Genomic DNA, 23,536 nt, shown 5'->3' with positions numbered 1-23,536 from the left:
CGCTACCCAATGTCACCTTTTCATCTTCACTTATTCCTAGTCTTAGTGATTTAGTCTTCTTAACGTTAGTTTTCAAATTTATTCTAGCCCCCTGGACTCGCGGAACCTATAAAAGTTTATTCATTTTACTCACAATGAATACGTCATTGTGACATATTCGATATGTCAACAAGGTGCTAGAGAGTGAAAAACCCCTCGTTAAACAGCATTTCAAAATTAATCGTCACTGCTTCAATTTACCAACTACAGTTTACCAAACTACCAAACTACCAAAAACATTTACCAAACTAGCTACAGAGGCAGCCCGTTTCTAGAAGTGCTTTGTTTATCAAAATCGTATCAACTCAAGCTCAATTTTCCACTGGTAATTGAATGGTAAAAAAGGTAAAACGGTGAAACTGGTAAAATGATATTTAATATATGCCTCATATACCTTGAAGATCTCTGCTAGATTATTGAGTCTTGCTGGCTATAGCAGAGAGGAAAGTTGTGTGGCTGTTCATCTTGGACCTAAATTGGTCTTGAAGAGTCAGATTTAGAGATAAAAATGCTTTTTTTTTTAAATAAAATTTTTTACGAGTGATAATATGTATTAAATTTTTTCCTGAATCACCAGCTTTTAGATATATTAGTAGCTTATTCGAGAATAGTAATGATGATCATTCTCCTGTTTGTCTTAACTTCAAGGTTACTGTAGCTCTGTTAGCAAATGTCTGGTTTATGTCGCACAGCAATAAAAGCGAAAATGTGCATAAAACGCCATTTTTCTGGTGAAAATGCGCCGAATGAACGATTTTCTCCTTAAAAATGCATCGATTCGAAAAATTCAATGCGTAGCCTCATAAAAAAAAGCACCGAAATGGCGCAAAAGGCACCTCATATGGCCATTCTGCACTGAAGTATCTAGTCGCTCCACTTCAATATAAACTTGTAGTGCGATTCTTTTGATCTTTGTTGTTCAAAGTTATTTTACTTAACATTTGTAATGCGTTATCGTAGTGTGTATATGTATGACTTAACACTTTTCCAGCAGAGGCGCCATTTGGGGGGGGGGGGGGTCAGGGGTGGGCAAATGCCCACCACAAATTTTCCAGGGGGGCCCAAGCTTCCACCACAAAGGGATTATCCACCACAAATTATGTCCAACATAATCCATTCTGTTCAAATGATTTGAACAAACTGCACGCCTATTAGCCAAAGAGCGTAATTACATGATGACGCTTGGGGTAATTACGCTATTTGCTATTAATAATTGTAAACTTTGAAAGTAGGTTAGATTCATAATAAAAGTCTCAAGTTCTGTCAAATGCCCCATGCCCACCCCAAGATTTGGCCCAAATGGCGCCTCTGTTTTCCAGTAAAATACTTTTGGAATCAACGTTTTGTTAATTGTGCAATGTTTACTGACAAAAAGCGGTGACAAGTTGAACTAATTAGTTTTGCTTAATTATTTTTATGGTTCAACGTAGCAACACTGTCAGGAGTGTGGCACTGTCACAAAACTCCACTGTGGCACTGTCATTTTGAAACAGCCCAAAAAGAAATCTCTGCGAAAATTGCGTTTAAGGTATGGTTAGACCTAAGATGGGTCCAGTAAATGAAAAATAGTTTTCTTTTGATGTCTTCAGAATTATTAGTATTTTCTCTCTGAGTTCTGCCAGCAGTTAAAACACAAAAGTAAAACTGGCTATTTAGGTATGACTATCTACCAGTTCACTCATTTCAAAGATTCCCCTACATTATATCTATACTATATCAGGCTCTGTCTTAAGGGGTAGGTCAATTTATGTTTTTATCCGAGATAGCTAAATATCTGACATTTTTCCGAGAAAAATGGTTTATCGATAATTTTTTTTTTTCACCTTAGGTGGGTACTTTCTAAGAGGTTTTCTCTTCATTAGTTGGTAGGGCGATGTCTTATTTTGGACACAGTCTTCCTTAATAAAACCATATTTATGAGTCAAGCATACAATACACCCCAATGTTAAGAGCCGTGACTGGCAAATAATTACATTATACCGTGTCTCGTTTTTCATCACAGAAATTCTGAAGAAGTGGACAAAAACCATGAGACTTGGACCCACAAAAATATGGCAAAAACGAACTTTTATTGTCTTGAAGAAGTTGGGCGGTCACTTGTATCCAATGAGTATATCTAGTGCTACGTTGTGATTTTGACAACGATTTGTGTGCTAGTATCCTGGGTAAAATATTCCGGGCGCAATCATCCTAGATACAAACGTCTGTATTATAGTCAGCCAGTAACAATTTTTGGCCTCATAATCTGCGGTGGGGCAAGGTATACCACGGAAGTGTAAAAATAAAAAAATAAAAGGAATTTGAAGTTTGAAAAACTGGAGAGGGGGCAGCTACCCCTTTCCATGGCCTAGGAATGCCACTGCCGTCACTCCTGAAATTTTGTCTGAATACCCTTACTGCTCCTAAGATATTGTATACACCATTTCGACAACCTGGCTACACATAGAACCATTAGATTTAATTCAAAATCCTCTTCAACATTCCCTGAAAGTTTAAAGTAAGTACCATTAGCCGTGAATTTCAATAAGAATCCGATATTTCAATTCTTAAGCCAAAAGCCTGAAAAATGGAGAAATATTCGTTCTATTAACCAACAATAGAAGTTTGCCAACAAAAAACGAATAGAAATTAATTCAAAATAAAAGCAAAAGTTTCCGAAATAGAAATAAAAGTTTCCGAAATAGAAGTATTTCAAAGAAAAGTGAAGAGCCATATTAAAACTTCGGATGAACTGAAATAAAGAATTAAAGCGACATGAAACTACGACAAAAAAATAAATGACACCCAAAAAAACAGAAATTAAAGTGAACATTCGCATCAAACACATACTGATTTAGATTGTAGATCAATAAATAAATCCCAAAAACGAGTGGAAACTACAATGAATACTCAACTTAAACGTAAAGCGAGCAGAAATTACTATTAACAGGAGTTTGAGCGCTGCTCTCCCTTCCCCTTCTAAACTGTAAGCCTTCTAAAACAAATTGCTTATTTTGTACTTTACTGAAAACAGAATATACTTCAAAGATTTTTTCTTAACTATTACAATGAAAAACAACAATGATGAAATCTTGAATCTTGAATCGGTGAGGCATAAAACTAAAAATAATACTAAACCCACCAAAAAAAAATTTATATGCAAAAAAAGACGAATTGGCAACGTTTTCTTCAAACTTTTTTTTTTATTTAATACATAAAATACTTGAATCGCTAACTTGAACGACCAAGTGGGCAAAAAGTACTTAATCCAGCTCTATGGGAAGGTTCATGTACGGATTTTTCAAAGGATTTTTCAAAGAATGTCAGAAATTGATATTACTATATATTAAACATTTAGTTTATTTTTATTAGTTTGTTCCAGTCATCTTCATTATTATAGTAGTTTATTTTTATTTTTTGTCGAAAAATTATTTCGACAAAAAATAAAAAAAAAATTTCGAAAAATTAATTTTTTATTTATTTTTTTAAATTGAAATTAATTATTATTTATTTTCTTTATTAATTAAGTATTTTTATTTTTTAAATATTTTTATTAATTAAATATTTTTTATTTATTTTTTAAAATTAATTTAAATTTATTAAAATTAATTATTTTAAAATTAATTTTTTTCGAAAAATTAAAGCACACTGCTAAGAAAATTTACAAATAAATAAAAAAAAACGCAAATGACGGAAATAAATTTTAAATAAAACGCTAATGACGGAATAGACCAGAAGGCGTACGGTTATGGGGGTCACAAACAATAAATGAGTTATTCGCCAATATCCGCGATTTGCACAAAATCCAAACAAATTTGAACTGCCAACGACAGGTACTAACGAACAAATCCATCGCTGGTATCCGTCGTTAGCAGTCCAAATTGGTTTGGATTTTGTGCAAATCGTGGATATTGGCGAAAAGCTCACTTTATTGTTTGTTAGGTATTTGACTTTAATTCTTATAATTTCTGTTTTTTTATTGAATTTTATTTCATTTTTTGGCGTTTTTTTTCATTGTACTTTCCGCGCTTATTTTTTGGTTCCTTTTATATTATTTTGTTCGCGCTGAAGAAGAGAGGCGGTTGTTCTCTCGAAATATTCGCTTTCTGTGTTTTTTTTCAGTATTTTTTATTTGGCCTTTAAAAACCCCCATTTTTGATCGTTTTCTTTCTTTCTAAATTCTTGTTTCTTTCTTTCTTGTTTCTTCCCATTCTAAATTGTTCCTATTCTAAAATATGTTTCTTTCTATTTTCTTTCCAATGTGGTTTAAAAATTATCTTCAAACTGACAGGACTCTAGACTGACAGGACTAGCTATTATAAATGTTCACCGAAATATTGAGGTAGACATCGACCGTGTAATAAATATATATGACAGTTTTGGAAACACCAAAATAGATTTTTCTTATAAAATTGTAAATTCTGTAACTTAAGCGACATATGTAGAACTTTAAAAAGTGGAAAGATACGCAATGTTGTTATGAAAAGTAAATTTTGACGAGTCAATTTTTGAGATTTTGTCAAACTTGACACTGTTTATTAAAACACTATTTTTAAAAAGAAACAGTGATTAGTTAATGCTTTATTACCTATAGTTAAGACCCTCGTTTTAAATTTCTTCTATCCATTTCTATCTATTCTGGTTTGCTTGTTACACCCTTAAATGAATTAGTATTTAATATTCAATATATATTTTACGAAAATACAAGTTATATCTTTATCTTCATTTCCTACTCTTCATTACTACCATAGTTACTAAGCGATGCTATAAAGTTAAGCGACATCCTAAATGGTTTGACCGATATAAATTGTCACAAAGAGAGGATACCCCAAAAGATAGTTCAAGACCAATCTTTTTTTGCAGAAAATATTAAATATCACATTATTTTTATAGTTGGTGAACAGTTTTTTACTTTTTTATGGCGGGGCGGTTTTTGCAACTTTCTATTTTGTGCATCAATATTTTTGTACCGTTTTAATTTCAACAGATTTATTAGAAATTTAACCCTCCCCAGATTTTAGATTAAATTTACGACCATTTCCATTAACTACCTACGACACATAATTGTCGAGGTTCCCTTTAAATTACAAGTATTTCTTCGTTCGCAAGTTTATCGAAGTTACCTATTATGCGCCCCCTCTAAAGAAAATCCTGGATCCGCCCGTGGCGCCCACGCTTCAGAACCATAGTTGATTACTGTTAACACTATAGGTTCAATATTCTTGTCAGACCATTTAATAGCCTGTTACCTAGGTTTCTAAGGAATTAAGCCAAAATAAGATTGTATAATCTAGCATGAAAACTCTTAAGAAAAGGGGGATGACATTGAATTCCTCGCTCAGAACCCCTACCATCTATAACTCCCAAACGTAGAAATGTAACCTTCCCAAGTGGGGCCAATTGTAGCACTAGGCTATACACTAAAGTTAGTGGCTTCGATTGGAGGGGGGTAGGTGTCCCCTAATAATTTGGAGAAAAAATATTATATAGCCCATGCCCCTTGATTCTCCGGATTTGAGGCCGTCTTGGCCCAATAAAAATGCTGAAGCTACGCTATTGAATAAAGTGGAAAAAAATGGATTAAAACCAAATGATTCCTGAAAATGTGATATATAGAAATTTTCTGCATATTACAAGGAATAAATTTTTTCTATGGTCTTTTCTCGTGAAGTTTTTATATAGCCTAGGGCTATATATCACCCCATCATGGTGTGGTAAAATTGTAATTCCAAAGAATAGTACATTTTGAAAGAATGTTGAATGAGGAACTGAATGGTACCACTCTTTTGTTATTATAGTGTTTTCTTCTCGGAAAGAGATTTCGTGCAGTATTATCTCAGATTACCCTGGTTGTCTATTGATACTCCCCTAAATTACTAAGAGTTTGCTGATAGCTATAGGTATAAATTATATTACCCTGGGGTAACCTTGCTCCCAGCTCTTTATTACAACAATATTTATGCTTTACTTGAGTGCATTTATCTTAAAATAGTCTAAGGAATTTACCGCCCCGCATCCTATTGGACAGTGATTACTACAAGCGGGTTGCAATGGGTAGGCTTACCTGATTTTGTGTAGCACTTGCAAATAAAATCTTACCTACCAGTTAGTCATCGAGTATTTAAAGTGGAATGCGAATACGGTCGACTTTAAAAGGCTCATTCCTATGATCAGGTATTCGCCATATCTAGATAAAAATTCAGAGATATTTTTGAAGAACTCCTAACATGCATTGTTCTATGTTCTTCCTACCATAGCATAAATATAAAAGAATTTGGGAGTAGAAGCATCACGAAAAAGTGTTGGCAAAATTCTTATCTTAGAAAGTGGTTGAGTTATATGCTTGAGATTTTAAGGGATGATTCAAGGGCCAAAAACATACCCTGGGAAAGTATTGCCAAGATACTATTTGTAACATTTTCTTATTTATAGAGCTTAGGAAATTGCATACATAACAGGTTTATACCTATCTAAATTGTGGCTAAAAATGTTAAATTAATTTTGGGTATTTAGTCTCTTTTCTATTGACTCTCCGTTTTTGAAAATGTAGTTCCTATTATTCAAGCGGTATTTTAAGCCATGCCAACGTTTTTTCGTAATTGAAGAAATAGATTTACAAATTTTGTAAAGGTTAATCTTTGGGGGGGGGGATTTTTACAAATTGACAAATACGTTTATCTAAATTTTGTGTTTTCAATCTCTTTTACACTGGCTTTAGTTTTTGAAAATAAAATTCCTGCTGTCACATATTATGACATTGTTATAATTTGAAGATACAAGTCCTGTTATGTCATACTGTGACATTGTTATGACATTATATGGTATATACAATTGCTGTTATGACAGTGGAATTTAAAGCCATATTAGGTTTTCCCCCCTAAATATATGGAATATATTAGGGAATTATTCTTTTTAGATTAGGGAAAATTAGGGAATATCTTTAAAACTTATGAATTAATATTGAGCAAAGATATGAGGCTCAAAACACTTTCTTGCGCCTCATCTAAGTAGAACATCTATTTTGCTAATGTCGCTCTATAATGTATTAAATAAAAAAAAGTAAGTTTTTTAACTGAAAGTAAGGAGCGACATTAAAACTTAAAACGAACAGAAATTACTCCGTATATGAAAGGGGCTGTTCCCTCCTCAAAGCCCCGCTCTTTGCGCTAAAGTTTGACTCTTTCTGTCAAATCTACTTCTTAAAACAGTGAAAAAATTTAGCGTAAAGAGCGGGGCGTTTAGGAGGGAACAGCGTGGCTGGTTCGCAAGTTTGCGGAGTTTTTCATTGGTGATTCTGTCTGACCAATAAATATTTAAAGTTCTTCGAAGACAATTCGTCTCGAATGCAAGGATTCTCTTTTCCTGTTGTCGGTTCAAACTCCTCATGACTTCCATATGCGCTTGGGCCTATTGAAGGCAGCATTCGTCTGACCTATTCTGGTCATTACTTCTTTTGATGTTGATCACGTATTCTCCACTATGCTTCCAAGGTACATGAATTCCACGACTTGTTCAATTTCCTCATTTCCGTTTCTGATATGAAGTGGGGAATCAGCTGTCGCCATGATTTTGATTTTACTCGAATTTATTCTTAGGTAAGTTGCCTTTCTTTTTTGCTGACCCTGTTTAGAAGCTCTTGCAGACTTTCCTTGCACGACTGCAGCAGTGTAATGTCATATGCAAAGTCTCCGACTGTCACTTTGGCAGAAAGTTTGATACAATCGGTCGATTTTTATGAGTTTTCTCTCCCTAATGAGGTTTCCAAGTTCGGCCAGAGAGCCATTTGTCTTTAGGCTGTTTCTTGTACCCCAGTATTTCTGTCTTCGCCGTATTGAAGGAGTTTTTCGCGGCTTCCCACTGTTCTTCTTGGTCTGGATTTTCTGACACGGAAAGTGATTTGAATCTATTAAAAAGCTCGATCACGAAGTTTCTTTTTACTCTGCTATGAAGTGGTTTATCGGAGTCAAAAGTGGTTTTGGATAAGGTACTTGGTTAACGATTTTCTTCAGTTAGACTTTAAATTTGACAATCATCAGACTATGACCTGATACTATATCAGCTCCTCTTTGTGAATGTACGGTCTGATTTCTCGTGACGCCATCTGGAGAGGTCCAGGAATATTTGTGGATATCACGGTGTTGGAACAACTTCCACAAATAGCCAGGTCATTGGGGAGCGCAAAATCGACTAGAAGCTCACCATTTTCTTTCCGATTACCGAGGCCATGACAACCCATAGTCTGGGGGCAATATTTGCAGTCGTTACCTATTTTTGCGTTGAAATTACCGACAAAACAGGCTATGTCATGTCTAGGTATATCACTGGCAACTGAATGCAGGGTTTTGTAGAATTCTCCCTTTACATCATCACTTGCTTCGTTTGTGGGTGCGTAACAGACCATCACAGACAGTTTTGCATGCTGTCTGAAAAACCTTGTTGTAAGAATTCTCGATGATTTGGCTGCCACTTTAAAAGGGATAGACTGTTTTTTTTTTGTCACGATAAGGGCAGCTCCGGGTTCTCTCCTTGACTCTGGTGCGCTGAATATGATGTTGTGTCTACTTGGCAACTTTGCGATGCCTAAACCAGGCCATCATACCTCAGATAGGGTGAGGATGTGAGGATCGTACAGGCTCACTTCTTTCAAAACTTGTTCTGTCTTGAACAATTGGGATATTGTTCGAACGTTCTAGAATCCAAATTTGAAGGAATTTTTCGCTGTTAAAAATCGTTTCCGGGGCATGTGGTTGTCATAAAAACCATCAGATATGAGGCGATTCTCAATGGATGTTTCTGTTGCTTAGGGTTCTTTACAGGACTGGGTCGCAAGCCCAAAGTGCAACCCTCTGTCTTTATCTTTTCTCGGGAAATGGCTGCTTGCATAAGCGAGGTTAAAAATAAAGAAAAAATATAGTTGGCTCCCGATTCCTTTTTGATGACTCGGAAAGTTGTGTTTGGGCCAGGGAAGCGGGTTTTGGCGTCAGGCCTTTACCTCTTCCCTGGCTGTACGACGTAAAACATCATGGGAAATTGCGATTAGGCCTATGAGAATTAGTAATAACCAGCTAAACAAATTTACGCTTGAAAGTTAAGCATGCCTGTGCCAAAGAGAAAAAACTAACAAATGCTTCCCTCTTAAAAAGCGTGCTTCAATTCCATTGGTTTATTTTTGTGACGTTAGTCGTTATATTTTTTAGCCAATCACATTACTTTCTAAGCACAAGTCAGCAAAATATGCCCAACAAATTTTCCTTTTAAACTGTTGTGCTATTTTGTGTTGTTTCTATGTAAGATATGAGCTGGCAGAAATGAAGTAAAAATAGAAATATTAAAAAATAAAAACAATTAGATAATAAATATAGGCAATTATTAAATAATTCAAGCACAGATAAATAATTAAAAGACAATAAAACAAACCTGATTTGATTGGTTCTTTCTATGAAAATTAAAGTACGTTAACCGAAGGGATTTTTTTTTAGTCAGAAAAGTAAACTCTCTGTTTCTATATGGCTCAACTTACCAAGTTACCCTCAACTCCCAAACTACCCACAGGATAGATTATTGGCACTGTATTCGTACGCAATTTTGATTATATTCACAGTTGTAACTAAAATGCGACTTGGTCATAAGCTTAAAAATGTGTTGGTAATAAGCGGCCTAACCGTGTTCATGCGTGCGAGCAGTAAAAGTGCATTCCACGACAGAACAGGTATAATTTACAACCTAAGTATATCCCTCGCTGGGTGACTTTTTGTCAGTTACTGTTTGTTACAACGCGAGATAGTTCTTACTTCTGAAAAATGGAAAATCTAGGAAAATATCCAGAGGTAAATTCGCTTTTCCCTAGTTGTTTTCCACCCTTGGACCTCGTTCGACCTTAGCACAAATACCCGTTTTATCCAATAAATTTTACACCGAAAGTTATAAAATTACTTTTTTCTCTTAAATAACGGAAAGGTTAAATAAGTTAAAATAAATAAGTAATAAAACAAATAAGTAATCTCTTCTCCCTTTTTCTTTTATTTCCCCCTATTTTCTAGTCACTGTTTAAAGTAGTGTTGGCTCCCTGGATCCTTCCTTGGTTTATTCATGGATACCTGAAAGCCGCCATTTCCCAAGATCTTATTTTGGTTGTTTCAAAACCATGAAGATGTTATGGCAACGTTACATTTTCGTCAGTGTTGTCATATCACTCTGTGGAAATAAAATGATTAATTTGTGGTTAAGGGACTTCTTGTTAGCTGAGAAAGCACTGAGTTAGGTGAATTAAAATACCAGAAAATGAATCGAGGGCCTAAAGTATACCCTAGTAAGATGTTATCAAGCTACATTCTCTGTCTTTCCTCATTTCTTCGGCTTAGAAGAGGTGACAGCTCTATACCCATCTAAGTTTTGGCTAAAAATCAATGTTGGTTCTCACTCCCTTTCTTTGGCTCTCTAGTTTTGTAAATGCAATTCCTATTATTCTAACGTGACACCCAACTTTACGAGCTCTGCTCTCTGTTGGGAGTTAATGTTTTTTATTTGTATTTTTGAGTATATTAAATAAAGTATCTATCTTAAAGGAATTTTAAGCCATATCGACGTTTTTTCCTAACCGAAGAAATAAACTTACAAATCTTTAAACCTTATAATCTTTTTTTTTGTCCCTTATTTGATCACTACACCTATTTTTAAAGGTTTTATTTTTATAATTTATATTTTTTTTATATTAATCTTTTTTTATATTTTATATAAAATTTTATATTTTATTTTATATTTTTATAACACATAGTTGTTAGAGATCCTCAAAGGTTAGTACACTTCGGAGGGAGAAGTGGTGGAAATAGGTACTTCAAAATACCTTGCCAAGGGGTAAGACTCTGAATTCAATTCTGAAAGCTTCATTTACCATTCCCTACAATTTTCCATGATAGAATACCCCACCCCTCAGATTTTTACCGGAAAAGTAAATCTAATTAGTTAATTTTTTAGATATGTATAGTTAAGTGAGTTTTCACTTATCCAGCATGGAGAATAAGAATTCATTATCACTGTCCTTGGCAATTAAAAGTTTATTTTACTATTTTCGGACTGTCTATTTCTGATGTCTATTTCACTAAATCCTTTTGATCCAACTCTGGTCATTTTATAAAGGACATGTTTCATTTCAGCTGTTCTTTTTTGCTTCTGTTTTACTTTGTTTTGGCTTTTTCTTTACTTGACATAAAAAGTGAATTCGTCTCTATTAGAGCTTAACTATTGTCATTGTCTTACCTATGTCATACTTACCAATGTCTTACCTATTGTCATACATACAAACATTGTCTCTATCTTCAGGCAAACCTAAAACTTTTATAATCGGTTTTACCATTTGCAGTTGACTTTCTGAGAGATCACCTGAAGTTAACCGCAAAAAAGTTGTAAACTCTTAAGGGTTAATATCTCTCAATTAATGTTAATTATGCTTATCCCCAAAATTAGAACGATTGACTGTAATATACAAAATCTTACACAGGACTACAGATTTGAAATTTATGATTAAATATTGGTCTTATTCCAATAGGGGTTATTGTTAATGTTACAACCAAAAGAGGGAAGCGGTAAGAGTTTGAAATAGACTTCCCCCCAAGCTTGGGTAGTCAGGGGGCGTCTTTGGGGGTTTGGGGGGAGTCTCCCCCAATAATTTGGAGAAAAAATATTATATAGCCAATACCCCTTGACTGTCTGGATATGAAACCCTCTTGAATCCAATAAAAAGCTGTAACTACGAAGGGGGTGTACCCCTTTTCCCACGAGCTTGGAAAATAATCTAGCACTTAAGATTAAGTCTTTCTGTACAATAGTACAAAATTTTAATATATTTTTCAATTTAAATTTCAAAGGAAATAAATTAAACTATTTGACAGCTTCCAATTAATTTGATTTGATTTCTAAAATTGCAACTTGACCTTGTGGTTGATATGTTTCAACTTAATTTTCAAAGTTCATTAGAGTTTGAAAGTATGTACTAAATTATGTCCAAAAATAGCCTAAAAGAACCGGAATTTCTGTTTTTATTTTCTAATTGAGCATGGCTGAGGGGTTGTCCACTTTTAAAAACAATTCACACCTTGTGCGGTATCAGGTGGAAGTCTACCGCTTGTGGCAGAACAAGTGGAGTTTCGAGATATATACAGGTGGGGTAGAAGACATCCCTCAAGTATTCTTATTGGACACGTGCAAGGAGGAAAGAAGGCCCGGAGGCAAACTCCTTAAAAATATTGATTTTTTTTAATTTATTATAATTTACAATGATTTCCATATAGACCACCTGTTTTACTGTCTCAAAATTCGTACCCTCTCAAAACTTGCCCCAGGTGTTTACCGTGAGGCCAACGGACACCCTCAACATCATTTATTCTCAAGATTTTCTATCTTTACATATTTTTTACCTTTCCTTTTCACATTTCACTATCGTTTACATTCCATTTCAAATTCATCCCTCTCTAAAAACACAGGTTTGTAATATTGATCCATTGAACTATTTTTGGACATACAGAGGTTGAACACTTTTCCTTGGCTCCACATCACACAAAAATGAATTATGTCGATTCAGTTTTTTTTTTTATCGAAATCCAATCCAATACTTCCTTCCCTGACCTCTTTCCCTATGGTGCTAGTGTTGCTGTGTCTCATTTTTAAAACAAATTATATTAATACTGGTTATACAAGGCCATATCCAGGGTGGTTAGGGGGTTTGACCCCCCTGGAATCTTTGTCTGACTCGTAAAAACTTATAGACAATTTTATGCATTTTTTGTGTAATATCCACCCCCACACCCAAAAAAATCGTTTTGTGAAACACCCCCCGAAAAAAAATTCCTGGATACAACCCTTAGGCTATATATATTTTCTTTCTGTGTACAGGCTGTCTGTATACAGCGGATGATTATTTGTGGGAATGGTTTCCTCGGACGGAAAAGAGACATGTGCCCCTCCAGTTACCAGTTCTTACCAGTTCTTATGAATTTACCAGTTGCCAGTTTACCTGGTAACTGGTAATTTATCCAGTTACCTGGAATTTATCCATGGAATTACCTGGAATTCCAGTCCTGGAATTTATCCAGTTACCAGTTCTTATGAATTTTCTCTTATTCTCAAATCATGGTTGAAGCGTCAGATGCAATCTAGGAAAGAACGAACTCTACCCATAGTAACCGAAAATTTTAAAAGTGTCTTGAAGAAGAATGCACACAAAGAATCCACATATGCACAAATAATGATGGTATCCTTGATTACAGTCCACCTGACAAATTATAAACAATTATGAGCGGTAAGATACTGTGCGTGGATAACATCGGTGATACCGTGGCTATTGTTGCATCAGCGATTGGATACCATCTGCGAAACCGAATAACTTAATGGTTTTTCTTCCACTTAATTCGCTTATCCTATTGTCACTGTTAATTAATCAAACTAAACTTTAATTTGCAAAGCTTACTTTGTTAATATCTTTAGGTTGTAAGTCTAGAAAGGGAACAACTCACGAGCATCAAAAGAGCTTAATGTATTTTTTTTTTTTGCAAATAACAAAAATTTTAAACTTTAGTGGAAAATTTATGTGGAGATACCCAGAAAAAAAAACATAGTGATAAATGTTCATATCACAGGAGCTTACGGTGAAAACTAAAAAAAAAACTATTGGCCTAGAGCTCCTTCTCCATGGACCCCTGCATAATATACATTCCCTGTTATAAATCATTCAAAAATAGCTTGATCTGCTTGAAAAAATTAACATATAACACTTTACAAATAAATATGTCGGTACCAATTCATATCTTTGCTTTATTCCCAATTCACGCAACCAGCTTAAAAAAAAAGTTTTAATTGCAAAGACCTTCATGTGATTGTGCAGTTTTTGATAGCAGCAATTGGCTAAATTTAGAAGAAAGATGCCCGTTTGTAAAATTCGCAAAAAAAAACAAGCCAAAAACATATGACACCCCAACAGCTCAATAAGCTGTTTTCTTTTGAAGCTGTAGTAGTCTTTGAGAATAAAACACAATTAATTATTGAATTTTTACTGACAAAAAGCTTTGTCATATTCCATTAATTAGTTTTAATTAATTAATTAATTTAGTTTAATTTAATTAATTAATTAATTTAATTTAATTAATTAGTTTATTTTGCACGGTTCAATACTGCAATGCTAACAAAAATGTAATACTGCCCTAAAAATATGATAATTTTGAAACAACTAAAAGAAAAATCTTAAAAAATTGTAGTTTTCGGGTATGAACAGACCTAAGATTAATCCAGGGAAAAAATATTTTCAGCTTAATATCCTTGGTACCGAAGAAAATCCTTCTGTATTACTCCGAACAAACTCGAAAAATGAAGGTAATCCTAATGAAATACACCAAAATATGATGAAAATATAATACTTCAGTTTATATAACATAATTTAGGCTATATATTTGCACATTAGGGGGTTAAACTAACGTAACCCTAACCCCTCCCCTAATATGCAAATATGTATCCAAACTATACACGTCCAATACATTCTGTCACCCGTTCTTTGCCTTTGTGCCAATGAAACGGATTTTCATAGATCGTACATTGAGCAAAATTCTCGAGTGTGTTCTTAATATTAAAGGATTATTGCACAGAGTATGGGTAACTTAAAAGAGTGGAAACTGGCACTAGTTTCGGCAAAAAATATCAACACCACCTAGCGTTTGGTGACACTTGGTATTTTTGAGCTTTGTAATCGTTCTTTTTTCAGGAACTGAGATCAGACATTTATTACTACCCTAATTTTACCGATTGCAGTGATTAAATTACACTAGAAAAAACGCAGCGTCGCCAAACACTAGTTGGCGTTGACAGCTATTTTGTCGACCCTAACGTCACACCCCAGTTATAAGTTACCCACACACTGAGCTTGGAACTGTAATTTTATCGCTGAGTATGAATTTGATTTTGATGGCAATTATTTTTATTAGGAAGAAATGCTGAAGTGGGCAACAGGGAGAGGAACACGGGGAAATGAAGAGGATATTAAACGAAACCAAAAATTCCTTAGAAGACAGAATTCAACCCGGCGAAGAAAACAGTCCTTTCTCTCTCGTATAACAGATCCAGGGGGACAAAAGAAGGCTCCTTTAATACCAGTTACAGAAATATCCACCGTCGTAGCAAACATAATAGGCGAGGATGAACAAGAGCATTTCAATCTTTCACCGGCGCCACGCCGACCATACTTGAGTTCAATCAAAGAAGCTATTGTTCGCAAAATGCCAACCCTTCGGGAGAATGAGGAATGTCATCATAAACATAAAAACAAGAAACCAATTCGATGTGGGTTTCCAAGTATATTTACACGAGATGATTTGAAAAATGTATGCGATTCTGAAAGTGATAGCTCCAGTGCTTATATGCTGCTGGATGCTATACCGGCTGCTTTAAGAAAAGAAGAAGATGAAAAAAATAAATTATCATTTATAAAAAGTCAAATTCCTTCCAAAAATAAAGAGCCATTCTATAGCAATATTACTGTCCAATGTCCATCTAGAGCCTATAGCCTTCCAAAGATCCCTATACCTGGAGTTAACACTATGTCCCTAAGAAATACTTTAAGCACAGACTCTTTAGTGAAAAATGTTCCAAAAGTAAGTGGGTCTAAAGATGGTCTGCAACAAAAATATCAACCGAATTTGTCGAGTATTCGGGCAGAACAATACGGAAGTTTAAAAAGACAGCGGAACGGTGGACCAGTAGGGCATTATGGTAGTTTGAAACGGTCTGAAAAGATTCAATTGAAACCAGTGAGAAGTGAAAGCTTTGTTGTGCTTAGTCTTGACAAAGAAACAGACAAGCGTAGAAACCCAATCACTGATCTTCAGCTAAAGGCATTCACGAACAAGCCACCTCACGATTTGCACAAACCAATGGCTTGTAAAACGGCTAAAAGTACAGAGTGTCAAAGGAAAAATGGTTGTTCACTTTCAAACCATGAAATTCAACATCTTCCATTTTTGGTCGACAAATCCTCCAGTTTTCCTCCATTTTCTGAACGTGACTCACCGGATGGCCAAGATTGGCAACCTAGCTATGTAAATCTTGAAGATGCTCAAATGTCAACCCTTGTTGCAACTATTAAAGAGAAAGAGCAATCGATAAATTTTTGGAAGCCCCAAACTCTAAGTGAGCCAAAGATTGCTGAATTCAGTAGTACTGATCCATTTTGGAAACCAACATCCATTGAAAAAAGAGACGATAAAAAACCGCAAATAAGTCATGCAAGAACGACAAGTATTTCAGAATTCATGAAATTAACGAATCAGAAAAGTATTTCAGCTATTCCCCTTCCCGAACAAACCAAAGTTTCAAATCTTCGACGAACCACATCCATGATGGATCTCACCTCAATTTCTGATGGCGAAACCAACCCTGGAGAAAGAGAATCTCCACATGGCTGCTCCAACAGCGACAACAGTGTGGATGAGCATTGCACAGCCTGCATAGTCATGGGTCAAAATAACTGCAATTATCACAGCCAATACCTGAATATGGGTACTAAGCCCCATAAAAATGACAAAACTGTCAATAAAACTAAAAAGGGTGGGCAAAGCCGGCATGCTACAACAACACATCGTGATAAAAACCTTAATGACAGTCGCGAAGTTACAAAACAGTCACCAACGACTTTTTGTAGTTCCTCTAGTGAAGTTAGTGATAGTATTGTTACTGTGATAGAACGAAACATAAGCAACCTAAGCATTAACGGTAGTGGTAATTGTGACTTAATATACCCAAGCGTGACCACGCCAAAACAGCTATATAACGCAGCTGATAATCCTATTTATTTAAAATCAAACCTCCTCAATTTTAGTGAAAATATTGACGACACTTTAGCTGAATATAATGACGACTATACAACCTGGAATTCTCATATATGGAATGCTCTATTACAGTCACGTTCAGCCAATGTTAGTCCCCCTCATTCCACAGGGGGTATTTATGGCTCTCCATTATTGAAAAATCCACAAAAAAAGTTTGCTCAAAAAGAAGAAGTTACGCCTTTTGATCGCTTTTGTAATCTACTAAATTCTACAGAAAGAAAGGCCAATATTTCAATGTGTAGTAATAGAAGTACAAAGACAAATGCCAGCTATATAAGGAAAGGCATTAGAAGAAGTCAAAATGGACTGGAAAAGAGAGGTAAGCAAACATTTTACTTAAGACTGATTGATTCATAAACAGAAAAATAGAAAGTTAACTAGTTAAAAATGTCATGATTTGCAAACACTTTGTGTTTGCAAATCACAAAATCACGAATTTGCAAATCACGAATTATCTTCTTTTTAAAACAGTAAAAAACTTTAGCGTAAAGAGCGGGACGTTGGTGAGGAAGCAGCCCCTTTCATATACGAAGTAATTTCTGTTCCTTTTAAGTTTTAATGTCGCTCCTTACTTTCAGTTAAAAAAAAACTTATTTTTTTATTTAATTTCTGAACGTTTTTGAATCAACGCATGCTTTGATTTTGGCTCTCCGCAGAGGAATAATTAAAACGAAATTTGCATTTTTATATTTTTTTTTTGGCTAAATGGCTTTCTCATAATTTTGATCGAATAATTTTGTGAAAAAAAGAGCGGGAGAGGAAGCCTAGTTGCCCTAGGCTTCCTCTTTTGTAATAAAACATTCTCATGTTTTTATTACATATATGAGAGGTTCGCCCCCTCGTCAGTACCTCGCTCTTTACACTAAAGCTTAAATGTTGTCCCAATTCATTAAGAATGACCCCTGAATCACAAAAGCCGTAGAATAAATAGTTGAAATTACTAAAAATACTTTAGCGTAAAGAGCGAGGTATTGGGAGGAGGTGAACCCCTCATATGGGTAATAATTTCTGTTCGTTTTAAGTTTTAATGCTGCTCCTTACTTCCAGCTAAAAAAAAACTTTTTCATATTTATTTTTTCATTGTTTTTTTTTTTTAATAATGCTAGTAAATCGCTCCCTTCATGGAAATTTTCTTCCCCAATGACAAATTCCTCGATGGAAAGCTCCCCCAGCATATCCCCCTCTTCTCAACCCCTCCCCCAACCAAAAAAATCCTCCTGAAAACGCCTGTAGACTCCCCAATAACCATTACTAATATGTAAGCACTTGTCAAAGTTTGAAACTTGTAGCCCCTCCCACGGGGACTGTGTGGGAGAAAGTCGTCCCCAAAGACATATTTATAAGGTTTTTTGATTACGCTGAATAAAATGGCTATCTCACAATTTTCATCCATTGACTTTGGGAAAATAATTAGCGTGGGAGGGGGCCTAGGTGCCCTCCAATTTTTTGATCACTTTAAAAGGGCACTAGAACTTTTCATTTCCTTTAGAATGAGCCCTCTCGCAACATTCTAGGACAAATGGGTCGATGCGATCACCCCTGAAAAAAAAAAATAAATAAATAAACACGCATCCGTGATCTGCCTTCTGGCAAAAATACAAAATTCCACATTTTTGTAGATAGGAGCTTGAAACTTCTGCAGTAGGGTTTTCTGATACGCTGAATCTGATGGTGTAATTTTCGTTAAGATTCTATGACTTTTAGATTCTATGACTTCAGATTCTATGACTATATATTTAAAATCAGCACTAAAATGCGATTCTTTTGATGTAGCTATTGGTATCAAAATTCCATTTTTCAGAGTCTTGGTTACTTTTGAGCCGGGTCACTCCTTACTACAGTTCGTTACCACGAGCTGTTTGAAAAATAGAGAGTTAACTAGTTAAAAATGTCATGATTCGCAAACATTTTGTTCTTTTTAATGACTTAATATGTTTTGACAAAGAGCCAATTAGACTTTAAAATGATGCAGTTATTTCTCTCTCCAGAAACTTCCTTGTCTGTCTAGATTTGACCTGGTTTTAAAAAGCATGGTGTGTTCGAGTCAGAGCAGTTGCGAATCAATCTAATGGGATGATCACCAATTTATTGGTTTAATTTTGTGCCGCCTTTGCTTAGATTTATACGTATCTGCTGACCGCCAATGGTAACTGTCCCTTTGGCGTGGATCTGATTAACATTTTGTGTGGTTCTTACTAAAAATTTATAGGAATCTGTCCAGCAGAATGAAAAGGCCATCGAAATTTCGTCATGTGAATGTATATATTTACGCTATTAAACGATACACTTGTAAGATGAATAGTCATTCGTAAATATATTGTTAATGAGACTTTGGGTACTTTATAGTTACCCTGATCACTCTCAAGTTCTTAATCTGAGTAAAACCGGCTTCTCTGTCTGCATTCTGATATAATTCGCTTATTATCAGTGAGATAAGCAACTATACAGGGTATATTTTAATTAAATATTTTATTTAGTCTTGGTTAGATTAGGTTAGGTATTTAATAGAAGGTGTTCTGGGCGGCCTGTTTTTCGTAATTCTCTTTTGTAGTTTCCGTGATTTTGTTTCTAAAGTATTATATTTTAATCATATTTTGCTCTCTTTTATTATAATTAAACTAACTTCACTTCTTGAGTGTGGTCGGGATAACTGACAAGTACCTGACTTTGAAGCGATACGAATTATCATAAATAAATAAAAACAAATAAAAAAGAAGGCCACAAGACTTTTGGCCATCGTCCCCCCTCCAATCCTGGATTTGCCTCTGATTCGAGAGAAAATTTAAGCAGAGAAGTTTGCTGAATATAAGAAATGTGAAAACCGGTTTCATAGCCACAAAGACGGACGACAGAATGCGTTGGACTTGTATAATTTGGGTTATATATTTGCGCATTACGGTTGGGGGCGTATTGTGGTGGGTGTAATTTGGGTTATATATTTGCGCATTACGGTTGGGCGGTTGGTGGTAAGGTCAGGTTATTTTACCCCCACATCCCCTTAATGTGCAAATATATGGCTCAATTTATACTATTATATAAACTGAAATATTATATTTTCAGCATATTTTGGTATTATTATCAGAATTAACCTATCTTCACTTCTCGCGTGTGTTCTGAATAATACAGAAGTACTGAATTTTTTTTTGGTTTGTGGGATCGGGTTATCCAGGGTGCCCTATTTCCTAAAATCCTGCTAAATTGGTGTCTTAGTTGACATATTACATTAATGGTATTGTCAAATGCGTTACGCTTATAATTTTTATAATTGCAAATGTCAAGATCTTTTTTTCTTTATTTCCTAACTATAAGAGGTGGCTGCATCCTCATCAAACTCCCCCTCTGCATTAAAACTTATGAGTTTTATAACAATATTTCAAGAATAAATGTGTTTACTCGGGTCCATTTTCTATAATAAATATATTAATTGGTTACAAATCGTGAGCTGTCTTCAGCGTCAGAATTAGAGTATTGAACGGATGAAAGCCCTGGTCATATATGATTAGTTGCTATGCGTCTTAAAATTGTGTAATTTCATTAAAAAAAAAAATTATGTTTAATTTCTGTCCATTTTACTTTAAGTTAATTATGGCACTTAGTATTAACCAAATGACATATAGCGATCGCAAATTCTGTCTGCCTGTCTGTCTGTCCTGGTTTTGCTAGTTTTGGCACTTCCACATAAGCTAGGACGATGAAATTTGGCAGGCGTATCAGGGACCTGACCAGATTAAATTAGAAATAGTGGTTTCCCCGATTTGACCATCTAGGAGGGGGAGTGAGGGGCCGGTTAATTCGGAAAAATAGAAAAAATGAAGCATTTTAACTTACGAACGGGTCATGGGATCTTAATGAAATTTGATGTTTGGAATGATATCGTGTCTCGGAGCTCTTATTTTAAATTCCGACCGGATCCGGTGACATTGAGGGGAACTGGGGGCGCCTAAAATCTTGGAAAGCGCTTAGACTGCAGGGACCGGGATGAAACTTGGTGGAAAAAATAAGCAGAAGGCCTAGATACGTGATCGACATAACCGGGACGGATCTGTTCTCTTTGGGGGAGTTGGGGGGGGGGGTTAATTCTGAAAAATCCAAAAATAAAGGTATTTTTAACTTACGAAGAAGTAATCGGATCTTAATGAAATTTGATGTTTGGAAGGATATCGTGTCTCAGAGCTCTTATTTTAAATCCCGACCGGATTCGGTGGCATTGGAGGGAATTGGGGGGGGGGGCTAAAATCTTGGAAAACCCTTAGAGTGGAGGGATCGGGATGAAACTTGGTGGGAAAATAAGTACAAGTCCTAGATATGTGATTGACATAACCGGAACGGATCCGCTCTCTTTGGGGGAGTTGGGAGGGGGGGTAATTCTGGAAAATAAGAAAAAAATGAGGTATTTTTAACTTATGAAGAAGTGATCGGATCTTAATGAAATTTCATATTTAGAAGTACCTCGTAACTCAGATATCTTATTTTAAGTCCCGACTGGATCCAGTGTCACTGGGGGGAAAGGGGGAACCGGAAATTTTTGAAAACGCTTAAAGCGGAGAGATCAGGATGAAACTTGGTGGGAAGAATAAGCACAAGTCCAAGATACGGGACTGACATAACCAGACCGGATCTGCTCTCTTTGGTGGAGTTGGGGGGGGAGAGTAATTCGGAAAAATTTGAAAAAATTTGAAAAAATGAGGTATTTGTAACTTACGAACGGGTGATCAGATCTTAATGATTCTTGATATTTAGAAGGATCTTGTGCTTTAGAACTCTTATTTTAAGTCACGACCAGACCCGTCGACAATTGGGGGAGTTGGAGAGGGAAACCGGAATTCTTAGAAAAGTGAAAATCGAGTTATCCTACGAATGGGTGATCAGATCTTAATGAAACTTGATATATAGAAGAATCTTTTGTCTCAGATGCTCCGTTTTCAATTTGAATCGGATCCGGGGACTTAGAGGGTTGGAGGGGGGAAACAGAAATCTTGGAAACCGGAAATCTTGGAAAACGCTTAGAGTGGAAAGATCGGGATGAAACTTGATGGAGAAAATAAGCAATAAGAATAAGTTATAGATACGTGATTGACATAAATGGAACGGATCTTTTCTCTTTGGGGGAGCTGGGGGTTGTTAATTTAAAAAATTAGAAAAATTGTGGTATTTTTAACTTAAGAACGGGTGACCGGATCTTCATGAAGTTTAACATTTAGAAGTAACTCATGTTTCAGAGCTCTTTTTTCAAATCCCGACCAGATCTGTTGACATTGGGGGAGTTGGAAGGGGAAACCGGAAACCTTGGAAAATGCTTAGAGTAGAGAGATCGGGATGAAACTTGATGGGCAGAATAAGCAAATGCCGTAGATACGTGATTGATGTAATCGGACTGGATCTGCTTTCTTTGGAGGAGTTAGGGGGTTGGGTTCAGTGCTTGGCGAGTTTGGTGCTTCTGGACGTGTTAGGGCGATGAAAATTGGTATGTGTGTCAGGGAGCTGCACAAACTGAGTTGATAAAGTCGTTTTTCCCGATTCGACCATCTGGGGGGCTAAAGGGAGAAGAAAAATTAGAAAAAGGGAGGTATTTTTAACTAACGAGTTGGTAATCGGATGTGAATGAATTTTGATATTTAGAAGGACCTCATGTCTCAGAGCTCTTATTTTAAATCTCGGCCGACATTAAGCCTCTGATTTTGCTTTTAAATCAGTTTATTGATTCTTAGGATTTTGCTAGAGCTCATACCATATGAGCTCTTGGCTCTTCCGACCTCGTCACAAGTGCCACATGAGCTCTTGTTTTAGACTGCATGATAATGTGTTTAAATCAAGTGCTGTATAGAAGACTGCCTTTGGTGTTGTGTTCTTTTACGGCATTTCAGTGCCTTAAGCTGAGTGCACATCTCTTTATTAATAGTCTCAAAGCCATATCCAGGATTATCGCTCGGGGGAGGACGCTACAAAAATCCTCAATTGATGTCAAAAATTTGTTTATATGCTTTCTTGTTACGTTTTTGTGAGTCAGATAGATATTTTGAGTGTCTCAAACCCCCTAATCCCCTTGGATACGGCCTTGAATAATCTTATGATATTTGAGCCCAGTTTTTGTAGAATTATTGTTCCGTGGCTTCAAAAAAGGAACAAAAAGACGTTAAAAAAGTCAAGTAAAAAACAAAGTTAAAAAACAAAAAGACAAAAAGTCTCTTAACTCTATTTTTAAAACAGTTAGAAACTTTAGCGTAAAGAGCGGGGCGTTGAGGAGGAAAAGCCCCTTTCATATACGGAGTAATTTCTGTTCGTTTTAAGTTTTAATGTTGCTCCTTACGTTCATTTAAAAAAACTTGTTTTTTTTTTAATTTAATATCTGGGCGTTATTGAATTAATGCATGTTTTGATCTTGGCTCTCCGCACATAAATAATTAAAATGGAATTTGCATATTAATTAATTGCAATTAATCGGAAGATTTTGAGAAAAAGGAGCGAGGGAGGAGGCCTAGTTGCCCTCCAAGTTTTTGATTACTTAAAAAAGCAACTAGAACTTTTAATTTTTTACAAACGTTTTCATTGGTGAAAAATATACGTAACTTACGAATTAACTTACGTAACGACCTTCTATATTCGTATGTTTTTATTGCGTATATGAGGGGGTTCAACCCTCGTCGATTTCTCTT

The 23,536-nt window shown here is 35.5% G+C and overlaps 1 protein-coding gene across 2 annotated transcripts in view; it reads left to right on the top strand.

Moving 5' to 3' along the window:
• The first annotated feature begins 6,028 nt into the window (after window positions 1-6,028).
• The window catches only part of LOC136040192 (uncharacterized), a 92,932-nt gene continuing 75,424 nt past the window's right edge, over window positions 6,029-23,536 (top strand). The window contains exons 1-2 of one of the 2 annotated variants that reach the window (XM_065724344.1): window positions 6,029-6,192; window positions 14,985-17,202. In XM_065724344.1, the coding sequence (XP_065580416.1) occupies window positions 14,991-17,202 (2,212 nt within the window). In that variant the 5' untranslated portion in view covers window positions 6,029-6,192; window positions 14,985-14,990. Of the gene's footprint in view, window positions 6,193-9,792; window positions 9,846-14,984; window positions 17,203-23,536 lie in introns of those variants that run through there. The other variant, XM_065724343.1, reaches the window with a different exon arrangement.

The sequence above is a fragment of the Artemia franciscana genome, chromosome 20, assembly GCF_032884065.1.
Source record: "Artemia franciscana chromosome 20, ASM3288406v1, whole genome shotgun sequence".
Lineage (NCBI taxonomy): Eukaryota > Metazoa > Arthropoda > Branchiopoda > Anostraca > Artemiidae > Artemia > Artemia franciscana.
Note: the sequence above shows the minus strand (reverse complement) of the source record. Positions and strands in the feature narration are given on the sequence as shown.